This window comes from Tenrec ecaudatus, chromosome 5 (genome assembly GCF_050624435.1).
Source record: "Tenrec ecaudatus isolate mTenEca1 chromosome 5, mTenEca1.hap1, whole genome shotgun sequence".
NCBI lineage: Eukaryota > Metazoa > Chordata > Mammalia > Afrosoricida > Tenrecidae > Tenrec > Tenrec ecaudatus.
The window spans coordinates 106,170,921-106,191,750 of record NC_134534.1 but is presented as its reverse complement, the minus strand read 5'-3'; the positions used below and the strand labels follow the sequence as shown (position 1 = coordinate 106,191,750).

Sequence of the window (20,830 nt, the reverse complement as noted above, 5' to 3'; positions counted from 1 at the left end):
GAAGATATGTATCTACACTGTTTATTCTCCCTTTTTACTCATTTACAAGTTGGAATATCTTGTTTTCTGGTCTTGGAGGTTTTATTTAGTTTAGGAAATTCCATATCTGCTTTGACTTCTGGTTGATGGATGTTGTCATGTGTATTAATCTTAGACTTCTCTGGAAAAGTACTAATTCTACTGGAATATGTCAGGGACGATTTCCTGGGTGTAGGAGTTAGATAATTGTATGTCAACTTGAAGATGTATAAAAATGTAGGGGTGGTATCTAACTTGTTAATCAAGTCAGCCTGATGGCGGTGTGGCTTTGTCAGGAGGATCCTGGGAACTGTTCTCTGTCACTTTGCCTTCTAGTTGGCTGGGACTCACCACTGACCCTGAGAGCTCCTGGAGCCCTGCCATGTTTCCACCGACCTTGTTTCCACACAACTCTGCCCCCACTGGCCTGTGATCATCCTACATTGCATCATTGCATATGGCTGCATGAATCTGAAGAGGGAATTACAGACTAACATCAGACTTATGGACCTGTGTTGGACAGGCTGGGATGCTTTCTTGATATATAAGGAGGTACCCTCCCACCAATGGGAAAATGTTTTCAAAGCCACATTTAAAAATTTCTACCAAAACAACCTTATCACCTTCAAAATACTCTCCATTACATTTAATACATCTGTCAAATCTGCAATTCCATTCTTGGAAACATTTTTAAAACTCATCTGTTTGGATGGCTGACAGCACCTTCCTTGTTTTTTTCTTCACCTCTTCTATCATCAAATCGCTGTCCTTTCATGTTCCTCTTCATTCGTGGAAACAAAAAGAAGTCACACAGAACAAAGACAGGTGAGTAGTAAGGTGCATGGGGCAAGAGAGGCATGGTGACATTGGCCAAAAACTGGTGCACTGAAATAGCTGCGTGAGCAAGGGCATGACTGTGGTGGCAAAAGCAGTCCCCCATCTGCCACAAACAGGCCTTTTTTGTCCCACACTGTTACACAATATTTTCAGAACCTCTACATAGAAAGCTTGATGAACAGTTTGACCTGCTGGAACAAACTCCAAATGAGTGGACATTTTCTTTTCTTTCTTTTTTTTAAGTTGACATTTTCATCTGTATGGGAAGTTGATGGATGTCCAGAATGAGGTTTGTCATCAATCGACATTTTACTTTTTTTGGAAATGAGAAAACCACTTACATTTCAGTTTTGCCCATAGATCCCTCCTTGGAAACTGAGTTAAGCATCATTACAGTTTCTGCAGGATTTTTCCTGAGAAAGAAACAAAATTTCACAGCCACACAATATTCTCTTAAATCAGCCATCACAAAAAAATGAGGTTTGAACAAAACTGCTTTTATGAAAAAATTCACAGTGACCCGAGAGGAACTTACCAGGCAACGCTCCTGGGTGCACTGACTCAGAGAGAGTTGCTTCATGCTTGCCTAGCAGCAAAACTGCATTGCTTTTTGTTTGTTTGTTTTTTGGGGGGGAGGTAACCCCTCATATAACTTCTTGATATAAAGCTCTTTCTTATACATATATGAGTGTCACTGAATTTGTTTCTCTAGTTAACCTGGCCTAACACACTTGATATATAATTCTTGGTTGGCAATTTTTTTCTTTCAGATTTTTGTATATGTAATTCAATTACCTTTTTTGCTTACATGATTTCTGACAACAAAGTAGAGCTTAGCCTTTCCCTTTTTTCTTGCTTTCTTTCATTTATTTTTATTTAGTAAAGTAAAATGAAATTAAATTTTTTTAAATAGAAGGTATTTATTTATTTATTACAGTTTTGATATCAGCCATTTTATTTGGACACAATCCACACATCATACAATTTAATAGTTGCATAACCTTTTTAAAATATATTGTGCATTAATTGGGGGTTTGCATTTCAGATCAAAAATTCTGTATTCGACAATTTAAGCTACTTATCAACACTCTTGTCCCCACAATAGCTTGCCCTAACTATCACCACATGACCTCCTTAAAGTGTTGAAAAGCAAGGCTGTTACTTTGCTGGCATTCATAGCAAATTAAACAGAAAACAGATGTTGGCTGTGGCTGACGCAGGCTATGGTATTTTCAATCACCCTGTATGCATGTGAAAGCTGGACACTGAATAAAGAAGACTGCAGAATAATCGATGCATTTGAAGTGTGGTGCTGGAGAAGACTTAAAAACACGGACTGCCAAAAAAACAAAACCAAATAAATCTGTCTGGGAAGAAGTCCACCAGAATGCTCCTTAGAGGCAAGAATAGCAAGACTATTCTTACATACTTTGGACATGTTGTGTGTCTGGAGAAAACATTGTGCTTGGCAGAGGAGCCGCAAAGAAAGAGGTAAGTCCTTAAGAAGATGGATAGACAGTGGCTGCATCGATTGGCTTAAACAACCTTACGGATGGCAGAGGGCCTGGCGGCGTTTCATTATGTTGTACAGAAATTACTATGAGGCAAATTAACGCAATGACACCTAACAGTAGCAATTTCTTCTTCCCTCTTCTTCTTCCTTCTCCCTTCCTTTCTTCTTCCTCCTTGTTAGCCTATCATTTCCTCTCTCATTCCTAACTCTCCTCTCGGTAATCATCAGTCTGTTTCCCTTGGTATGAAAACCATTATCTTAATTTTTTTTATAAATCTGATCTCACATAATCATTTTCCTTTTGTGATTGACTAACAACTCAGCACAATTTTTTCCTTGGGAGAAATGTGAAGTTTTCTACTCTCATAAAGAATTATAGTCTCAGAAACCAACAAGGGGCAGTTCTACTTTGTCACTATGAATCTGAATCTACTTGATGGCAGTAAGTTTGGCTTTGTTTTATAACATTATCTTGATTCATCTATAACATGAGGTGCTTCGGGGTTTCATTCTTATTTTTAGTGATGCATGGTATTCCATTGTGTGTATGTGTTAGGTAGCTTAGCCTAGGGAATTGGGAAGTCCATTACGCATGCCCAGGAGAGCCAGCAAAAGACAAAAGCTGGATTTTCCCGCCGGTGGGCTTGGATGGCCGTTACACCTGGATCAGCCCACCTGGGCCGGGTGATTGCAATTCAGCCAATGGGATCGACCTGGGGTCGTTCACCACACCTCCCCCAGGGAACCCTTAAAAGGCAGGGACCTGAAGGGAGAGGGTCTCTTGGGCTCTTGGTCTTGTCTTGCTTGGGCAGTCTGGTGGTCTCCGTGGGAGGAGAGAGATCCTTGTGTGTCCCGGAGCAGTCTCTGCCAGGCCACATGGTCAAAGGAATCCTATGGTTGCCGCGTAAAACCTGGTGCTTCTTTGAACCTTCATTAAATTCACTTGGATCACGAGCCCGGCTTCGGCGTGAAATCTTTCTCGCATGGAGCCAAGGACCGAGGCTGAGATTTAGGCCGAAGAGAGAAACCTAACATATGTACTAATGTTTCTTTATCCATTCTTCCTATGGTGGGCATTTCGTTTGCATCTTCTTGTAAACAGTGCTGTGTTGAAAATGAGTGTGTTTATGTCTGCTCATGTTATGGCTGTTACTTCTTTAGGGTAGATACCCAACAGAGAAATTGCTGGGCTATATGAAATTTTGACTCTCAGTTTTTTGAGGCATACCATATTGCTTTCCACAGTGGTTGCACATTTTCACAGTCTCACCAGCAGTGTATGAGGGCGTCAATCTCTTGACAACCCCTCCAGTATGTTTTCTGTTTTTGTTTTTTTAATTTGTTGTCAAAGCTAATGTGAGATGGTATCTCATGATTGTTTTGATATGCATCTGTCAGATGGTTAGTGATCACGAATATTTCTTCATAGGTTTGGTAGCCATCTGCATGGCTTTTTAAGGGAACTGACTGTTCGTGTCCTTTGCCTATTCTTTTGTAGATGAAGATCCAATTTTGCCAGCACCATTTGTTGAAGAGACTATCTTATGCCCATTTTATGTCCCTAGGCCGTTTGTCAGAGACCAGTTGTCTGTAGGTGGATCAATTCCTTTCTGAGCATGTTCTTCTGTTACACTGGTCTAGGTATCTGTCATTGATCCAGTGTCAGGCTGTTTTGACTACTGTGAGTGTGTAATACATTTGGGGGTCAGTGCTTTGAGGAAGGCAGCTGTCTTGTGGAATGAGGTGCCTCTGGACACTTAAGGGGGGAGCTGACATGGAGATGGAGCTAAAAGTGCCCTCAGGTTGTGGCTTACTGGAGTGGAATGCCACCGGACACTAATTTGGGGAGCTGGGTTCACTGGCCAACTGAATTTGAGCTTAATGCCTGCGGGTTGAGGCTTACATTGGAAATGTCCGTTGAGCATTTCTTAGCAGCCCTGAAAGAAATTTTGTAACATGTCCTAAAGAACAACTGTATCTAGAGCCTTCTCCCTGGCATTGCAACCTATTAACTTCCTGAATAATCTTGTTAATCATGGATACTGCTTGTGAGTCTGTGTAGCCATTGCAATGGATTATCGAATTCAGTAGCTGCAAAGTAGAGAGTGTTGTGAATGACAGACATTGTTAAAGCTTCTTTCATTCTTCCTACTGTTGCTGCTTTGTTTCCCTTGTATAATTGATAGCCTGATAATGCAGTAATGTTCACAACTTAATTAACTTTGAGTGATAGGTAACATGGTGTAGTGACCCACGTGCAAGACTGGCTGTGGAGAAATATCCTTTAGCTAATCATAAAGAAATCATGTGTTAGAGAAAAGGGAAAAAAAATTAAAAAGTTGTACCAGTATTAGCAAGTTGTTTAAGTTTGTTTCTTATCTTACTTTTAAAAACACCCTATCATTTGATCCCCATTTCGACCCATTTTAAGGTTATTTCTGCTTTAAACATTTTTGCTGTTTCTTTGAGGCTTTTCTCTATTTTATCTTATCATTGTCGGTTGTTTATATCGCTTTGGATGGATTCCTGTGGATGAACTCCAGGATAAGTACCTCTATAGAGACAGGAACTGGGTAGCGGCATGGGAGAAAAGGATGGGTGGGGAGGGGAGACTAACAATGAATATGAGAAGAAAATTTCTAAAATTGGTTGTGGTGATGATTGCATAAAATCTTCTTAATATGACTGAACAGTTAAATTTTATCATATGTGAATTATATGCCATTATTTTGTTCATTAGAAAACAATGAATTATTCATTGAGAACTTGATGGACAGGTGACACTAAGATTTACTGAAATAACCAATTTGTTTTGTGCTTAATCTATTCTGCAGTAAGGATAAAAAATAGTACAAAATTTCTTTTGGCTAGCAAGGGACCTTCACTTCTTCAATACCTAATCCAGGCACAAGATGTTCTTTGGGGATAACCAGGATTGATGCTTTAAATTTCTCAGCAAGAGGTCTCTGTAGCAGAAAAAAATCATAATGTAAATGAGGGGGGGAGTGCGGAGTGGAGGCCCAAAGCCAATCTGTAAGCAATTGTACATCCCCTTCCAGAAAGGTCATAGAAGATGGGACAGTCAGGGTGCAGTATAGCACTGATGAAACATACAGCTTTCCTCTGGTGCTTTAATGCTTCCTACCTCTCACTATCATGGACCTAATTCTACCTTACAAATCTGGCTTGACCAGAGCATGTACATGGGTACAAATAAGAGCTGGAAACACAGGGAATATAGGACAGATAAACTCCTCAGAATCAATATTGAGAGTAGCCATACCAGGAGGGGAAGGGGAAGGTGGAGAAAGGGGGAAGTGATCACAATGACCTAACCATAACCCCCTCCCAGGGGGATGGACAACAGACAAGGGGGTAAAGGCAGGGCAAGACATGAAAAAATAATAATTTATAAATTATCAAGGGTTTTTGAGGGGAAAATTGAGGAGCTGATACCAAGGGCTCAAGTAAAAAGAAAATGCTTTGAAAATGATGATGGCAATATGTATACAAATGTGCTTGAGACAATGGATGGATGGATGGATTATGATGAGTTATACGAGCCCCCAATAAAATGATTTTTTTAAAGTTTTATGTAGCAAACTGCTCAGGGCAAAGTAAAATGGAAACTTATTTACTACTACCAACTATGTATTAATGACTATTAAATGAGTGTAATGCTGATCACTTAACAGGAGACCACTCTGGCTCATTTTGTTTTATTTTGATTTTCAAAGGGGGAGGTCCTTCCTCTTTTGCAAGACTCAGATACCTTGTGTAGATAAGAATAGTTTATGCCAGTAGAAGTACATTTTTAGAAACAGCACCCAGGCATTTTTAAACGAATGCTGAAAATCCTTTCCCTTTTGGCAGATGATGCAGTAGTTGGTTACAAGTCTGTTCACTGAACTTATTTCTTCTCTTGGCTTGTTTCTGCTTTTTCTATTTCTGTCCAAATCATCAGGAAAAAAATTTAATGTTTAATAATTAAACAAAATATTTACTGTATACAGAGTAAAATGACCTAAACTGCAAATGTTGTTGAAAGCAGTTGGAAGCCACTGGTAGTCAGACTGAAAGATGAATGTGAAACATATTCTGATGAAATATACACACTTGATGTATGCTGTTTGAAAAACTCCTGTCTTGTGGGCAGTGTTCAATAGTACCACCTTATAAAGTGTGTAGCCTTAAAGAATTATGTGTACTTAGAAATTTTTCTAGGTCAACTTAAAAACAAAAAGGGGTATGTCCTGAGTTGAGAGTTTGCCCCAGTGTGAAGGTGGAAGTTGACATGACAGCTTTCCAGAGAAGGGGCCACAACACATCAGCACTTGCCTTCTGTAGGATTTGTTCGAAGGCCTAAGATCAAAGGTCTGTATGATGGAAAGCAGGGGGAAAGGGCCACAAACAAGGTTCTGATACTCTTGGTAAATATATGAGGGTTATTTAAAAAGTTAATGGGAAAATGGAATGAAAGGAAAAGTTAATTTTCCATAAACTTTTAGAAATGGTTTTGAGATATAATTCATATATCATACTTTCATAGTTCAGTTGTATTAAAGAGTTGTATAAACATTACTACAATCCATTCTACTTTTATTCCTTCTTGTTTCCATTATTTGCTCATTTTCTTCAACCCTACCCTCCATCATCAATAAACCAGTTACTGTCTCTTCATAGTTGCCTATCCTGGGTTGCATATACTGGAAAACATACAACAAACAAACAAAACAACAACAAACCTATTTTTAAAAGAAAGCAAAGTCTAACAGCAATATTAAACTAAACCAGAGGGGGGCGGGGGAACCTTGATAAAGAAAAAAGCAGGAAACAGTAAAATGTAGAACAAATTTAAAATGCATCAAACGGAAAATCAAATGATTGATCGGGTATTATATTACATTTTAACCAAACTGCATTAGCTATAATCAAGTCTACAAGAGTCTCTGTCTGGTTACAAGGTTATTCACATCCCTGACTATGGTAAGAGAATTTGCCAGAGGCGTAATCTATGTGGGGACCTACAAATGAATTTTGGACTCCCACTGTTCTGTATAGCCTTCTACAAACTGGATGTTCACAATTTAAGCTTTGATATTATTCCCTCCAGATTTGGATTTATTATTTTCCATCCTTAGATCACACAGGGGTTTGTGTTTATACCATGTGGACTTAGTTGATAACTCACTTAGATGGCTGCTTGTTTGAATACAAGCCTCTAAGACTCTAGGCACTATTCTTTCTGATAGCTGGGCACCATCTTCTTTCTTCACCATATCTTCAGTGATTTCTTCATGAGGGTGAGCATCATGAGCAGGGCCATGTCATAAGAACGAATTGTTCTTAGATTGGGGTTAGACTTAAGTGTGAGCCCCAAATCCATTCATTTGTCTATGGCTTGTATACATCTTTGGTTTACTTTCTCTCTCACTATCAACTGCACCTGTGAATTTCAAAGACTGTTAAGGGGAGTAGGAAGTCTCACCCTTCTCCTGCAGAGGTCCTGGTGGTTTTGAACTGCTGACATTGAGGACTGCAGCCCAGTGTGGAACCACAATGCCACCAGGGCTCCTCTGGTTTACTTTAGATGCCCCATTATCATTTTATGACACGGAACATTAATAATCATCTCCCTGGGACTAGGTAATGCTATGGATGATGTCATTAATTTATCCAAAGGTATATAATTTAACATACTACTGTAAAAGAGAAGTTTTACAAATATAGACTGGCTCCAAACTATAATCTGTAAGTTGTTCATTTGTACAGAAATCAGATTAATACGTCATAGTTTAAATCAAGGAGGGCATTAAAATAGTAAATGTATGGTAGTTCTGGGCCACTTTTCATTGGGCACCCATAAAGCCAGGGATCCTAACCAAGTTCCAGCAACCACCAATTTTACAGGTTTGGGGTGGCACTCATCTGTTTTTTCTCCCACTAGGGAGTTTTGGTCTTAAGTCCAAGGGCTACAGGTAAAATAGAGAAAAGCCTCATTTCATTCTGTGGGGTTTCCACGTCAAATCCCTCTGGTCTGATCTATGAAGCATGCCATATTCTCTGAAAGGATGGAGTCTAAGATCACCACAGTTCATAGCAGACAGCCTGGGTCACCAACGGCTGGATACAAACTAGATCAGAAATGTCTAAGGAGGAACATACTACCGGGCTTATTGTCTTCTGGAGTTCTATATAAATATTGTTGAGTGTCCCTTCCCAATTGGAAGTTGCTCCTCTGTGGGATACAGAAGGATTTCTCCCAAGCTGTCTCCCCCAAATATATGCCAGACAGCTGCTTAGGAATGACTATACTTGGAGGTCATCAGAAGTAGGTCAGGGGTTATTCTCCCTGAGAGCTCAGCCATCTAGAGCAAGTAGTCACCACTGTTTATCCCACAACAAATAGGGCCTACTCCCTTCTGATAAGGATAGTAGTTGTCTGTTTCCTTGTAGGAGACCCCAGCGAGGTCAAACCCACCCAAGGATGATCAAGGTTAGGCTGCCATCTTGAATCTAGGGTCTGCCCATCTTGTCACATGTATACCCCGAATTCCTCTTCCTAGGGCATGTCCCTAGACCACCCCCTTCTCATTACTGTATTACCTATAGGACAGCCCCTTCCAGTGACGTATGTCTTCACCTGTAATTAGGGGGCTTGCATGTCCCCAGAAAATATAAAAGGGGCCAGGGCTGCCATTAAACTCTCTCTCCCTCCACATGGACCATCATGCGGGGCAGAGGTGAGCATGCTACCATGAAACGTGTCTGACTCCCATTTATTTCAATACTTCTATCTCTCATGCTCTCAGTAACTCTACTATGATCTCTACTTATTATCGCTGTACAATTGCGCCCACCGGACCCGTAATGATGTGTTAGGGGCTGGCTTCCCCTGACACTCCTCATTTACCCAACAACAGAAGTATAAATGACTCCTCCAAAACACAGATACTCCCTCCCCCCCCCCACCCCGATCTTGACATAACTTTCCAGTAAGTTTCCCTTATCACTCCTTTAGGAGTTTCTGTTGATTTGGCACAACCTTATCACAGTGTTGTATGGCAGCAAATGGATGGTCTTCTCCATTTCTTGAAGGAATGACCCCAGCTGAGGTGAAGTCTCCTCTTTTGAGGTGGTTCTTAAGATGTTCATATAAGGTGGGCGATATGGGATTCATGGACAATAGGCAGGCTCCCTGCCCTTGTTTGGGAGACCAGATCAGAAGTTTACGTGGCCTGAGCACAGAAGCCTGCCTACATCTTGATATTTTGCTTATAGTACTGGGCTCATACAGTATTTTTGTGTGTGTGCGTGATTGACCAACTTGACTCAGAATTATGGTTTCCAAGGGTTCCCATGCCATGAGGTGTTTAATGCTTTCACCAGTCTTTTTCAGCGATGCATATTCCATTGGGTATATGTACGATAGTTTCTTTATCCGTTCTTCTACTGTTGGGTTCTTGGGCTGGTTTCAATTTCTTGCTGTTGTGAACTCTGCTGCAATAAACATGGGAGAACATACATCTGTTCCTGTATTTCTTTGGGGGTATATGCAGTTTTATTTCTGTATTGTGTGAAATTTCCATTCCCAGTGGTTTTAGATATTGCCTGTGTTAGTCTAGGCACATTAGAGAAACATATCCACAGAAACTCATATATGTATGAGAGTTTTACATAAGGGGGAATTGTACATTAATCATCCCAACCCAGTCCAGTCCAAACCCATAAGTTCGACATTAACCCATATGTCCGACATCGATCTACAAAGTCTTCCTCCATCTCACAAAACACACACAATGAGGCCAACTGCAGGAGGAAAGCTGAATCAGTGAGTGTGTAAGTATCTCAGCACTCACAGGGGTCTCCACATGGCTGCTCCAGCACGTAGGGCTGCACTGGGGTAGGTCCATGTGGCTTCTCCTCAGGGATGTCTTGCAGGAAGTGAGCCTTGCAAGCTGAAGCAGAAACTGGCTGAGGCAGCTGCACCCTCATCCGACCATCACAAAGCAAGAGACCGGAAAACTAGCAAGGCGAGGTTCACTGAGCCATTTCTCTCTCCGCCCTTCAATTAACCCCACGTGTTTATCGGCCAGGAGAGCACAATGAACTTTAACGATCTCAGTGTCATCATGGTTGTATTTTTAAGTTCATCAACAATGTATACAAGTTTTAATTTCACCGTATACTCTCCAGCATTTTGTTTTCTGATTTACTTACTTTTATTGGGCTATCATGTCCACAAACTTTTTGAAGCCCATTCATGGGAGGAAATTCAGATTCTACTCTTTATAATCCAAACAGCTTTTTCATTTTTTTTTCAAACAGCTTGTATCATAACTCATTTATCTGGCATTTATTCCAGCAGGAAGATGAATCTTTGTCTACCTGAGTATGTACAAGGAGTATTGTTTTCATCTCATGGTAGTTACATAATTTCATGCTAGCTTGAAGATATAAAAGTATAGGGGTGGAATTTAGCCTGTCAATCAGGTCGCAGCCTGATGGTTCCTCCTCGTGTGTGTGGCCTTCTCATAAGGAGGGCCCTGGGAACCTTCCTCTCTCTCCATTCACCTTCCTGCTCGTGAGCCATGCTGAGACCTGCCTGAACTCTGTGATGAACTGTGCCACTGGTTCCACACAACCTTCACCCACCGGCCTGTGATCTTCTTGCATTCTGCATCATTGCCTGTGGTTGCCTGAGTCTGAAAAGGAACTCAAGAACTAGTATCAAACTTATAAACTTGAGTTGGACTGGGTCGTTTTCCTGATACATAAAATTTCTTGATATAAAGCTCTTCCTTACACATATATAAGTATCGTTGACTTTGTTTCTCTAGTCAACCCAGCCTAACACAGCCGCTTCTACAACTGTGTGTTTCTTTATATAAATCTCTCACTACATATATAAATGCCAACACATAAGCATTACTGGTTTGGGGTTTTCTAAGGAACCCAGACTAACAAAATGAAGACAGACTGGTTCTCATAAATATTAATTAAAACACAGCAACTCACTCTAGAAAAAGATACAAATGTAAAATTTAGAAAAATAACTAGGATGGAGATCAGAATTATGAGAAGAATGTTTAAAACAAAGTTTGTTATTTTGGATCTGGAACTTGATTTGGTCTTTTGTTTTTAAATAGTGAATAAGAAGGTTCTGGAAGGTGCTGTCAATTTTATTATTTTAATCTGAGAATCTAATTGCTTTGTATAATTTTTAATAAAATTGTTTTTTAAAAAATGGAAAGGCTGAGCAAGAGATTTAATTGTATTAAGAACAAGGAGGATTAGGCGTGCTAATGGTATTTTAAGACATTTGTACCTCAATCACTTTGGTGTTAAAAAGGTCAATGTAGCCACTTCACCCCTATTTGCAATTATTGTGGTATTAGGAATTTGTGCATTAGAGGATCACATTTGGTGATTAAGTAACTAAACAAAGATGAGAAATCCTCTCTAATAGCACTCATACTCCTCATCCTGAATCTACCATTTAACCTCAGCAGATCTGAGGGGTCAAGCCCTGCTGTTTCCAGATTTCTTTGGCCAAGATATCAAGCCAACTAGTTGTGTTTTGTTGTTGTTGTTCATTATAATTAATTGTCCACCCAGGGTTAGTCAACTGAATTATTCTTGTTCTGTCAGTGCACAGTCTACACTATTAGAATACTGGAAGACCACAAAAATAGCCAGTTTACATGCAGACTAATGGTGCTTGGTAATTGTGCTATCTGGTTATTAAAAATATATAATTTGTTTCTCTCACATTATAGTGTGAAATTCTTCTGATAGGCTTATAAAATGACAAAGCATCAACCAGTTCATTGGAAATTTGGAATTAAAAGCTAATGGCATTTCACCACAAATCTTTTTAAGTCCCTTCATATATTATTTCTCCTTGGTTTCTAGAGAAATCTTTAATATGAGAGAGGAGGCATTACATGTCTGGCCAAGAAAAGTGAACCTGTAGGTAAGATCATACAGGGTATTTCATCCTTTCTTTGGGGCCAGAGACAGTTTTGACCTTCCAAAACAAGATTATCCTTGAAAACTCTAGAAAGATTATTTGAATGTAAAATGAACTTTCATATTTGTGTGGAAACAAAGCCAAAATCAATCATATCAACAGTATTCATGAAAAATTGATTAGAGATATAAACATAAGTGAAATGGGAATCTTTATTTAAAATTAATTCAGTTGGTTGACAAATATTTGAAAGTCAATACTGAGCATTAAAAAAACACACAGGAATTTCCACAAATTTAGAAAATATTTAAAACATTAACGTTCTTGATTGAGGGGCTTAAAGCAAAACCTAATCAGTAATGAATCACACTGAATAAGAATCGGCAGCAATAGGAAACTCTTTGAATATCAATTTATAATTGTGCATTCAAAAATCCCCTCCCACCACTGTGTAAAGTCACTACTCAATACATTTGATACATTAACAGAACAGATTGATATTATTGCCTTCATGTGGACATCGTTTCTATTTTATTAGCTTGAAGGCCTTTAGTAGGCTGGCAGATGGAAGACTTCTCCACATTACCCTGATGAGGCACCGATCTGCTGGAATTAAAGGCAGTGGCATGCCAAGGAAGATCAACCAGGCAAGGAATGGGAGAGTTCATGATTAAAGCAGACCAAATTTCCCAGCTGCTGATGTAACATATGGAGAGATATTTTGCAAGTCTACCCCAGCAAAGGGAGCGTTGAGTTGCCAGCCATGAAGTCTTGTCACTTAGTCTTTTAATGAATGAATCAGTCCACCTGTGTGAATTGGTTTGCTTTTGTTGGGTACCTGGCCCTGAATTTACTACCAAATTTAATATTTTGAAAAATTATATGTAAAATGGACAGTGATGAGTCTAAGTGTTTTATGAAAGTTTTGCTTCTCCTAGAGAACCCAACCTAACAGAGTTGGTAATCTAAAGCAAGTCTTCCTTCTTTTAAAATAAGTTCTGGCTTTTTAAAACAAAACAAAACAAAAACCAGTATGAATATTTGAAAAGAACGGAAGACTTGCTTTAGATTATCAAGTCTGTTAGGTAAGGTTCTCCAGGAGAAGCAAAACTAGTAATGCTTGTATATAATGTATTCAGAAATGTATATAGTTGTAGAAATAGGTAAGCCCCATCCGGTTCAGATCAGGCTTCATGTGACTCATGGAAACAGACAACCAGGCGGCAGGATGACAAATAAGAGACAGCTGGGGGCACAGGCTGCTGGATGCAGAGGTCTGAAACCAGCCAAATGAATCCGCTGTTGGTAGTCTGCTGATGGCTCCTGGGATCAACAGGCTACGCAACAGATTGTGGAACCAGACACAAGATGCAGCTTTGGCAGAGTCAGAGGATGCCTCTACTCAGTCTCTCCCTCTGATATAAAAAGACTTATGACATTAAGGGGGTGTCACCAGGCTGGGATGTAATTGGTAATTTGAATTCTACCTCTATTCTTACCTAGGAGTGTGTAGTTGACATAATCCCTAACCTTCACACCAAGTATTACAAAAAGACTAAAGAGCTGTGAGTCTCAGGGAATCCAACACTAACTGAACTTGTATACCATTAGCCTTCTGTCATACTTATCTCTCTGTGTTTGCAATTTCATTTTCTCCTGATTTAGTTTTCGTAGCAAGGTTACTGGAAGCTCTAAGGACACAAATGTACCACTCTGTGGTGGCATACTATTTCTAAAATGCTAAGAAGCTGCTAGTTTTCTAATTTCACACATGCAGTTTTAAAATACTTAACACCACCACATCAGGATGGATTATTTTGACCCTTATGAGCTATGTACCAGCTCAGTGTCACAAAGGGAGGATATTTTACTAGAATAACATGTGTGTGTTGGGGGGGTGGCCAAGTGGGGGAAGGCATATAGGTACCGAGCAACCAAATGCAGTATCTTTACATAGGAACAAAATATTTAAAAATCAGTGAGAAATGGAGAATTAATCAAATGGTATGAAGATCATTGCATATATATATAGTCACTGATGTAAGGAAACATTACCTTGTTCCCCCTGGGAGGGTTACATGGGTGCTGTGTTAGTCTGGGTAGACTAGAGAAACAAATTCATAGACACTCATGTGTATGAGAAAGCTTTATATACAAGAGAAATTGAATATTGAGAAAACATCTCAGCGCAGCCCAGATCAAGTTCATAAGTCTGATATTAGCACATACATCTGATACCCATCTATAAATTCCTCTTCAGAGTCACGCAACACATGCAATGATGCCGAATACAGGATGATCACAGGCCAGTGGGTGGAAAGTCTTGTGTGGATCCAGTGGCAGTGGAGGCATCTCAGTGCTGGCAGGGGTCTCCACATGGGTCTCCAGAGCTCTAGCGTAGCTCCATGTGTCTTCTCAGCAGGAATATCTCACGGGGAGTGTGCATGTTTCCCATTTTGAGTGAGATATTTATCTCCTTAGCGCTTCCAAATGAGATCATCAAGCTGCGAACAGATTGACAGGCTACATTCCACTCCTTCACTGTTCAGTCTCAAACCGGCAACAAATCATGTAACCACCACAGGTTCAAAGACTTTGATTAAACCTTGAATGTGTCTTGTTTTGAATGTGCTAAGAGCCTGGTGCAAAGACAGAGTAAAAAGAAGATTTTTTTGTTGCAAACAGCATGACGCTCCCTTAGGTCTGAATGTGTTTAAGTGTGAGAATGTTTTGGTAGTTTGAGAACATCCTGAGCCTGAAGTTGCTGTATATCTATCTATCTATCTCTATATAGTATACAAATGTATACTACATACATTTGAAACTTTGTAAACTTTCTCCTTTGGCATGTTAGTAAAACCAGCAAAGGAGAAGCTCAAGAAAGCCTTCTCTCCCTTGGGTAACCCCCCCTTTCCCTCAGGACTCAATCTTGTGTCTTGAGTAGTTATTCTGTGAGTCTCAGCTAACTCCCAGATTGCTGGAGTGTTACACTCTGATATCATATAACATAAAAGGAGACCTTCACCTTATACTCAATTTAAGATGGTAAAGGTTTTGCCATACTCCAGTAAAATGGAGGATCCAGATAACAACAGTGTCAACCTGGGTAGTGAATGCGCAATCAGCAGATTGATTCCATCCAGTCTCATAAGCTCTTACCATGAGACCTCAGACAATATGCTCAACAATTACGATATTTTTACAGTTCTCATTCCCATAGATGAGTGTTTTCAAGATGTCAGTCTGTAGTTTTCCAATTGGGAGATCAAACAGCTAGGTCACTAGCAAGAATCCAAGAATAAACAACATGTTCATTAGGGAAGTGTTAGTCAGAGTCAAGAACACTCTTATTCTGCTTGAGAATAGAAGCCACATCCACGCTGCGGTCTGCATTCTGACACTGAGGTTGAAGTCACAGCAGCCCAGTGTGTTTTAACTTAATGAGTGACTTTATTTCAGAACACTCCGATAGCATAGCAGGTTATTCCTGTGCTGCTTTTACCAAGGTCAGCAGTTTTGAACCATCAGGTGCTCCTCAGGAGAAAGATGAGATTTCTACTTCCATAAAGCTTTCCAGTCTTGGAAACCCACAAGGATAGTTCTATCCTGAACTGCAGGGTCACCACTGTAAGTCAGAATCAACTGAATAGAAGTTGAGTTTGAGTTTGTTTCGGGTAATGAAGTGGGATTCCTTCAGAGGAATAATTGCTACTTTTTCACACATCGATGAGATGATTAGGCTAAGATAGTGGTGTCCTTTAACCAGTTCATATGCAAGTCTTGTAGCATCCTTCCTACATTGTTAATCCTTAAGTCAAGGTGACAAATCTCAGAATTTGAAAATGAGACCACAAGCTATGGCAAATCATGTGTAAGGTCTAAAAGTGCTCAGGAGTAAGTTAGATACTTTCCCCCAAAGGGTATAACTGGCAACTCTGTCAAGGAATCAAATCAAACCATCACCTTCTTGTGAGGACTTCCTATTTACCATAGGTGCTAATCAGCAAAATCACTAGTCACAGAGACTTGAAGCTAAAATGCTCACCAGGGTTGTGCTATCTCAAAAGTGTTCCTTTACATGCCACTCTTACTGATGGAAATAATTCTTTCTATAACTTCAGGGAATAAGTATAACACGCAACATAATAGTACCTACTGTGCTTTCAGGATTGATCCATGATATCACAGAACTGTCTAAATCTCATTAGCTGACTTCAGATGCCCCATGTCTACAGGACCAAGTGTGATGTGTGATTTGGGCACACGAATACAAATAAGCTATAAAAAGTTAAGCTACCTCCTTCTCTCCCCCATAAAGTTCCCCAGAATAATTGGTGGCCCCCACAGCCTTTAGTCCCCTTTGGAGACAGAGAACATTTTTCTTTTTAAGGCAGTTGCATTCGGGTTATACAGAGCCACCAGGAGTTATGGAGTGAAAGTAGTTTTGTGCTCTTAATTAAGGCAAATTAACTTTGGTTTATAACTGCGTGGTACCTCTTGAAGTTAGTTTAGGTCTACCCAAAACTGTTATTAGGTGAAAACTGCCACAACTACTGGAACCTTCTATTTCACTATATTGAAAGGATATCTCATATTAATTCTCTGATCTTTTAAGAACTCCATTTACTCAGCAATCCCAATAAAATTCTGACCTGTCACTCTGTGATTGACTCAAGTATGGCTCCCAAAGCTGTTCTCTGTCTTCCTAGCAGAGGCATGGCTACATTACATGCAGTAACAAATACACTAATATCAGAGTTCAACAGAAGTTTATTTTTGTCCCACCTCCTCAAAAAAATTGTACACCTAGTAAAGACCTGGAGGATAATTCTGAACCACATATATTTATTCAGAGACCCTGGTTTCTTTCATATTGTGTCAACATATGCAATAAGTGGTACACAAGGATGCCCTGAAAGTCAATGCCATTTAATTCTGACAGCGCCTTTGCAAATTTATGAGAGCAATCTTTACTTACCAAGACTGTAAACATTATACTACATGCTTGACACCCATATTACACTAGCCAGTCACACAAATTTAAAGTCGTTATATATCTGGAGGATAATAAACTGTTTTCTGGTAAATAGGTTATCAGTTTATGCATATGACTTAAAATTAGCATATAACTTTAGAATACGTTTCATATTACCTTAAAAGAGATGGATGTGTGAATTCTGATATACTGTAAGTTCCCTTTTAAAAGGATGTTTTCTACATCCATAGGGCTACTCTACTGTGTAAATTTTACTGTTTACTGTGGACATTCACTACTAGGAGAGGTTTCCTCTATTCAGTACATTCTCCTGTATGTAAGTTCTCTGATGTCAAATGAGATGGCCTTTTTTCCAAAAAGCTTTTTATGTTATTACATCAATAGAGATTTACCCTCTTAAACTCTCTAGTATATATCTAGGACTCACTTCTATTCTATCCCATAAGTATTACATCATGAGACACCTGGTCACTGTGGGTTCTCTGGTGTATTCTGAGATTTGACATCTGACTAAAAGTTTTACCACATCTATTACATTGAAAGGGTTTCTCTCCTGTATGAATTCTCTGGTGTACTCTCAGTGTTGATGTCCTAGCAAATTTTTTCCCACATTCATTACATTTGAATGGTTTCTCTCCTGTGTGAATTCTCTGGTGTACTTTCAGTGTTGATCTCCTAGCAAACGTTTTCCCACATTCATTGCATTTAAATGGTTTCTCTCCTGTGTGAGTTTTCTGATGTTGAATGAGATGGTCTTTTCGCCAAAAGGATTTTTCACATTCATTACATTGGTAAGATTTCTCCTCACTGTGAGTTGTTTGATGTATTCTGAGGTTTGACTTCTGTCCAAAAGTTTTCCCACATTCATTACATTGAAAGGATTTCTCTCCTGTGTGAATTCTATGATGATCTCTAAGAGTTGACTTCTGAACAAAAGTCTTTCCACATACACTACATTCATAGGGCTTCTCTCCTGTATGAATTCTCTGATGTCCTCGGAGGGTTGACTTCTGCACAAAAGTTTTCCCACATTCATTACATTTATATGGTTTCTCTGCTGTGTGAATTCTTTGGTGTGTATTGAGGTGTGACTTCTGGGAGAAAGCTTTCCCACATTCATTACATTTAAATGGTTTCTCTCCAGTGTGCGTTCTCTGGTGTTGAATAAGATGGCCCTTTTGACTGAAGGATTTCCCACATTCATAACATGTATAGGGCCTTACCTTGGGGTGAGTTCTCTGGCATATTCTGTGGGCTGTTGCTGAGCAGGATTTTCCACTTTTATTATATGCAAAGGGTTTACCACCAGTTTTTGTTCTGTCGTAACATACAAATAAACTCTCTCTGGCAACAGCTCTCTGAAGTTGAGTGGGATATGACTTCCTGCTGTAATGATCACCACTTTCATCACCGTCATAATATTTCACAGCCAGACGAACTTTATGGAACTGAGTAATAGCAGAGCATTTCTCCCCTGTACCAGTTCTGTTGTCATCAAATGCACAATCAATCTTATACTCATCATCTTTATAGGATGTTTCTCTCCCAGGAGAACGCGTATGTGTAATACAAGCATCATTATCATAGAAAACATTCCTGAATTTATTACATTCAAAAGCTTGCTTCAGAGCCTGAAACCTTTGAAGTTCAGCAATACCTTTCTTATAAGTTAGAGTTTTCATGGCTTTGTTATATACATACCTTTTTTCTCTGGTATGAATTCTCTCAAATGTAATATTTAAAGGTAAATTCTCACATACAACCTTCTTTGTTAAATAGTCTCTGTTATCAACAGATTCAGAAATGTTTTGCAAATTCATTTCCCATGATCCAAATTGACAGGGAATGTTTGTTGAAGAAACAGGAATCTCCATATGAAGATTGAATGGCTTTTCAAAAACTTTTTCTTCCTCTATAGTCAATGTTTTGTTATTAATAAATATTACTTGTTCCAAGTGTTTATCTTTCACTTTCACATTCTTGTCATCTTCTAAAATAAGAAAGAAAAAAGAATCATAAATCTTTTATTTATGATGAGTGGGATTTATAGATAATAGCTGATTGTATATGGTTCCTTAGTAGTAAATAATTCACCTACAAAGGGGCTTCCAAAATTTGTGATAGAATGTAATTTATCTTTCCTTTCCATAAATTTTTTGAAACTCCATATAAATGAGGGTTTTCAAGGCTGTGACCTTTTGGAAGCAGATTTCCAGGTCTATTTTCAAAAGGGGCTCTAGATGGGCTCAAAATGCAAAACAAGTATTAACTGTTTGCACCACCCAGGGACTTCTCCATGGAATGAATATATATATGTGTGTGTGTGTGTGTGTGTGTGTGTGTGTGTAAATGTTCATCTGACACCCTTGTTTTATAAAATTACTTTTTCACATATCATACAATTTAATTGTTCAATCATCTTAAGAAAAGTTGTACAATCAAGATCATAATCAAATCCAGAACATTTTCTTCTCATACTCATTATTAGCTCCTGATTTTCCCTGAGCCTCTTCTGCCATACCCCTAGAATGATTAATACAGTTACTGTCTTACTGATCCTGAATTTCTTATACAGGAAATCATACAAAATACAAACAGGAAGCAGGAAAACAAACAAAAAACCCAAACACAATAATAATGACAAAATAAAACAAAGAAAAATCTCAGTAGAAAAGAAAGCAGAACATATTAAAGCTGAAGAAACTTTAAAATGGGCCGAAAGGGAGACCCAACAATATGGTACGTGATTTTAACTAGATCTGCCATAATCAACTTACAATGTTCTCTGACAGCCAGGCTACTCATACCCTTATACTACCTACTCCTATGTAGTCAGAGAAGGTCCCCAGAAGCGTGATCCATGTGGGGACAGGGCAAATAGATTTTGGGCCTACACGGTCATCCAGTCTTCTGTAAACCAGATGGTCATAATTTAAACCCTGATACCAATCCCTCCTTCGACTTTGGATTTTACGGGCTGGTGTGCTTTTTCCATGTGGACTTAATTGAAATCTGTTAGATGGTGAGTAATTTGTTTTATAACAAGCCTTTAAGACCCCCACAATACTATTCTTTCTGATAGCCTGACACCATCTTGTTTCTTTGTTACACATTTAGAGCGATTGTTTGCTGCCTAGTTGCTCCCATATTTGTCAGAGTAGAACTGTGTGTGCTCCACAGAGTTTTCAGGCTTTTGACCTTTTGAAATTAGATTTCCATGTCTGTTTTCCAAAGGGCCTCTGAGTGTGTTCAAGCTGCAAGCCATTTGGCTAGTACTCAAGTGTTAACTGTTTGCACTCTTCAGGGATTCTTACAACAGGAACAGGCAGATACTTAAAAAAATTAAATAATGTTATAAATGGTGATAAGCCCTTTGTTGTTTTTTTCATTGTTTTTTTAAGTCCTTTGTAAACAAGTGAAGCAGGAAGAAATGACATGGAATGACTGGCATGTGAATTACAATTTTAAATGGAATTTTGTGGAAAAATTTATT

General features: G+C 39.1%; 1 protein-coding gene across 1 annotated transcript in view; it reads right to left on the bottom strand.

Moving 5' to 3' along the window:
* Positions 1 to 9,374: 9,374 nt before the first annotated feature.
* Positions 9,375 to 20,830, bottom strand: part of ZNF510 (zinc finger protein 510) — a 40,751-nt gene continuing 29,295 nt past the window's right edge. The window contains exon 6 of the mRNA XM_075549816.1: positions 9,375 to 19,327. Within this exon, the coding sequence (XP_075405931.1) occupies positions 17,772 to 19,327 (1,556 nt within the window). The 3' untranslated portion in view covers positions 9,375 to 17,771. The remainder of the gene's footprint in view (positions 19,328 to 20,830) is intronic.